General features: G+C 61.4%; 1 protein-coding gene across 1 annotated transcript in view; it reads right to left on the bottom strand.

Moving 5' to 3' along the window:
• Positions 1-371: 371 nt before the first annotated feature.
• Positions 372-4195, bottom strand: part of LOC104161147 (solute carrier family 26 member 6-like) — a gene marked incomplete at its 5' end in the record, with an annotated part of 4798 nt that continues 974 nt past the window's right edge. Inside the window, 15 exon segments of the mRNA XM_009699477.1 lie at positions 372-395; positions 479-600; positions 881-935; positions 1060-1269; positions 1789-1893; positions 1997-2089; positions 2264-2333; positions 2422-2528; positions 2651-2746; positions 2902-2979; positions 3086-3199; positions 3307-3454; positions 3550-3632; positions 3818-3970; positions 4098-4195. The exon segment at positions 4098-4195 is cut by the window's right edge and continues 28 nt beyond it. Coding sequence (XP_009697779.1) covers positions 372-395; positions 479-600; positions 881-935; positions 1060-1269; positions 1789-1893; positions 1997-2089; positions 2264-2333; positions 2422-2528; positions 2651-2746; positions 2902-2979; positions 3086-3199; positions 3307-3454; positions 3550-3632; positions 3818-3970; positions 4098-4195 — 1556 coding nt within the window.

The raw sequence follows: 4195 nt of genomic DNA, 5'->3' as shown, positions 1-4195 counted from the left end.
TTAGAACAAAGCCTGAGAAACGCTACACGGTTTTATCCGCGACGCCAACCCACTTCTGGGAGCAGGGCACCCTTGGCCGGGTCCAGGGGACCCTCCACCACCCCCCAAACCAGGTCCTGGCCCGGTGGGACAGGCCCATGCTGGGGCTGAGCCGGGGTGCCAAGTGGGCACCTTGGCTTGATGGCCTGCAGCAGCTCCATCGCAGGGGGAGCTCGCGGCCAGGGCAGAGCCCCAGCTCTCCGAGTCCGGAGGGGCTGGCAGGGGTTTTTTTAAGGCCTCCGGGCCCCGGAGTGGGTGAGTTGGTGCCATCAGAGTGGCAAAGCCCTCCTCGCCTGCTCGGCTCCTCGGGGAGAGATCTTCCTCTTGCGGGGCTACATTCTGGTGCTGAGGTCCACCTAAGGGGGACAGACAGGGAGGGGTCAGCTTGGCTGCGCCCCCCTCCATCACAGTGACGGGGACGGCGAGGCTGGGTGCTTACCGAGGCCCAGTGCTGCGCCTCACTGATGTGGACCACAGCATCATGCACCGAGGGGAAGAAGCAGTGCTTGGTGATGGCTGAGCTGAAGAAGTTGCCCCGCTCCAGCTGGGCAAGGACAGGCACTGTGTGGATGGAGAAATAACCAAAGCTATAGTACCCAGCTGAGCCCACCACACCCCACCTGGAGCAGCCTCCCTCCCCCTGCACTGCAGGAGACATCGGGGCCATCACCAGAGATCCAGCTGCCTCACTGGGAGCCACGGGGCTCAGACTGGGTCCATGGAACAACCTGTAGCACCTGTCCCCTGGGGAAACCCATGGAGGGAGCCCCAGGCCAGCAGCTGTGTCCCGAAGGCATGGGCATGCTTGGCAGGGGCTGATGGCTCTGCAGAGCCTCCTCACCTGGGCAGCTGGCAATGAAGACATCCACTTCTATCTCATGGAAATCCCTGAAGATCTGCAAGTGGCAGAAAATGTTTTGTCCGGGAAGAGGGATGGGCAGCAACTATGAGGCCACCCCGCAGGGCCCTGTGGACACCCTCAGCAAGGCTGCCAGGCCACCTGCTCCCCCAGCCCCTTACGTTCTTCAGGATCTTGATGGAGACAGTGTCCACGAAGCTGACAGGGCTGAAGTCCAAGATGATGGCGTGGAAGCTGGGCTGGGGCAGCCCCAAGGTGCGCAGGGTGGGCTCAGGGGGCGTGCTGCCCTCCGCCCCGCTCAGCTCGATCACCGCCACGCCCGGACCGTTGTGCCCATCCTCCATGTCCTGGGGGAGGCAAGGAGACCCAGCCTCACTGCATGGGGGCTGGCAGCATCCCTGGCTGGGCAGTGTGCCCCCCTTGGGCTCGCCTTGCCCTATAGCGCAGTGGGGCTTGGCAAGGCTCTTTGGCTGCGTTAGGGCATGGGCAGTCGGTGGCACCGGGAGTGAGTGCCTCACTCACACATTCACTCACTTTGGGGCTCTTTCTGGAGGTGTTGAGACCCACCCCTCTCCCCCATGACCCTCTCTAGAGCCAGGCTCATTACCTGGCACCAGGTCAGCCTTTGCTCTTGCTCTTAATTCCGATTAACTCACCAAATGGCTAATGACTCACTGGCTACCACACCCAATCATTCATTTTTTTTTGACCTTGGGTGTGATGCCATGGCCCAGCTCTGTCCCAGTGCCCCTTCTCACCCAGTTGCCCCAGACTGAACTGAGAGCCCCACGGGCCACTGAGCCTGGTCAATGCACAGGCAGGAGGGCCAGGGCCAGGCAGGGAGGTGGTGCAGGGTGGCACCGGAGGGGTCCTCAGCAGCAGGGAAGCACCTTTTTCCTCTTTGCCCTCTCCTTCTCCACTTTCTTTTGCTGTTTCTTCAGCTTCTTGAGGGCCTTCTTCTTCTTCTCAATCAAGCGGTCCACATTGATGCCACTCTGCAAAACAAGGCAGCCCTCTGTCCCCAGGCACCCCACCACTACCCTGGTGCCAGCAAGCATGGGGCATGGGGAGCAGTGGAGGGGCTAGCGGCTCTCCTACCTTCTTCTTCAGGGCCTCTGCGTACAGCTCCACGTTGGCAAAATAGAGGGTGGAGGAGGAGCGGAAGATCTTCACACCGGGGACCTCCTGTGCCTTGGGGCAGATGGGGAGGGTGCTACCCCCAGGGATGGAGCCCCCTGCTCCTCTTGGCTCCCTGCCCCAAAATGCCCCCCCTGCTCCTTTCCCCAGCAAACAGCCCCTGGGGGTGCTTTGAACTGCCTCCCCCTCATTGCAGGCAGCTCTTCTCCCACCCGCTGGTGCTATTACCATCTGGTATTCAGCCACGTCCCTGTAGACATCAGTGTTGGAGATGCGCCCCAGGATAGAGTAGTGGGGGCTGTGGGGATCAGAGCAAGGGGCTGAGGTCACCATGGGCTTCCTCTGCCCTCAGAACGCAGCACCAGTCCCAGCCCTGGGGTACTCACAGCTGGGTGCGGAAGATGACGGTGAGCAGCCCGAAGGCCACTGAGGCCCCCAGGCCAATGTCCAAGTTCAGCATGAGGGTGGCCACGAATGTCACAATCCAGACCATCTGGAGGAGGGACACAGTCAGCTGTGGCACAGCCTCCCTGCCGGCCTCCGCAAGCCTCAGGGAGGGTGGAGAAAGCCTCTCCAGGGACAAGAGCAAAGCCCCCAGGCCAGTCAGTGCCTTACCAGGTCTACCCGGTTGGACTTCCAGAGCATGCAGAGGTCATTGAACTGCTTGAACATGCCCTTGAGGTTGATGATGATGATGGCAGACAAGATGGCCTAGGAGAGAAGTCCCTGCAGCTATGAGGATGCTGAGGGCAGGTCTGGGCGTGGGGGGTGGGCCTTGGCTGTTCCCCTGCCACGCCACCTTGCCATGGGATGGGCACAGGGGTGGGATGTGGCACGTGGCACGGAGGCTGTGGGACCAGATGTACCTTGGGCAGGTCCCGGAAGAGCTCTCCGATCTTCAGGATGGTCACCAGGATGACCAGGGATGCGATGACACCGGCTACCTGCACAGAAGGAAAGTGGGAGGGGAGGGGTGAGTCCCCTACCGCTCGCTGTGCTCCTTGCACCCAGTCCAGCCCCACGGAGGGAAGCAGCAGTGCCCAGACCCACCTGGCTGTTGCCCCCTGTGCTCTCCTGTACCAGGCTTCGCGACATGGAGCAGCTGATGGCAAAACACTGGAAGAAGCCACCCAGGAAGTTGCAGAGGCCCAGCGCGATCAGCTCCTGCAGGGACAGAGCAGCGGTGGGGGAGCACCATGCCTTCCCTTGGCTGCGAGAAGTACAAGCTTGATTTTCACCGAGGGAAGGGGCCCTGCACATCAGAGTATCACCTGGTTACTGTCCACTTTGTAGCCATGCTTCAGGGCAAAGATCTTGCCCAGGGAGATGCAGATGGCGTAGCCCACCACAGCAATGGCGAAGGCGTTGCCCACCACCTGCCCAAAGTAGCTGGCGTTAGGGGCCACAGGCGGCTTCAACCTACAGCCAAGACAGGGAGACAGGGCTCCAACAGGGGGTTCTGTGGGCAGCACAGTGCCCCGGCACAGCCACCCTCACCTCCCGGCCCTGCTCACCCGCTAGGGATGTTGCCCACCACAGAGATGCCAAACTTGGCATTCAGGTTGACGCCGTAGGAGATGCCGGTGGAGATGATGATCTGGGGGAGGATGGCTGGAGTGAGGCAGGGCCTTCCTGCGCAGGGACCATGGTGGAGGAGGAGGAGATGATGCATGCCCTGGAGCTGCATTCACCAAGGCACACCATCCCACCCCTCCCCACCCTGGAGGGGACAGGGTCACCCATGGCTGCATCCCCACAGGGAGCTGGGGCAGCTCTGGGTACCGTGACAAGCGCGATGGGGATTGGCATGGTCAGCTTGGAGGCGAACTTGTGGTTGAGCTCTTTCACGATGAAGATGGACACCATGGCAATGATGGCTGTCACAAGGGTACCCACGTTGGTCTCTGGCAGCTTCTGGCAGATCTCAATGAAGGTCTAGAGGACACAGGAGGAGGGAACAGGCTCAGGAAAGCAGATGCCTCCCCAGCAGATTTTGGGAGCCTCTATGTGCACCACAGGTGAGCGCCTGGGGGGTCCTGGGCAGCAGCGAGCCCCCACCCACCATGAACATTGAGAGCGGCCCTGAGTGCTCGCCCACGTTGACCCCGAAGACATTCTTGAGCTGGGAGACGAGGACATGCACGGAGGCAGCAGTGGTGT

This window comes from Cariama cristata, unplaced genomic scaffold, assembly GCF_000690535.1.
Source record: "Cariama cristata isolate BGI_N322 unplaced genomic scaffold, ASM69053v1 scaffold8334, whole genome shotgun sequence".
Lineage (NCBI taxonomy): Eukaryota > Metazoa > Chordata > Aves > Cariamiformes > Cariamidae > Cariama > Cariama cristata.
This window is presented reverse-complemented; position numbering and strand designations above follow the sequence as displayed.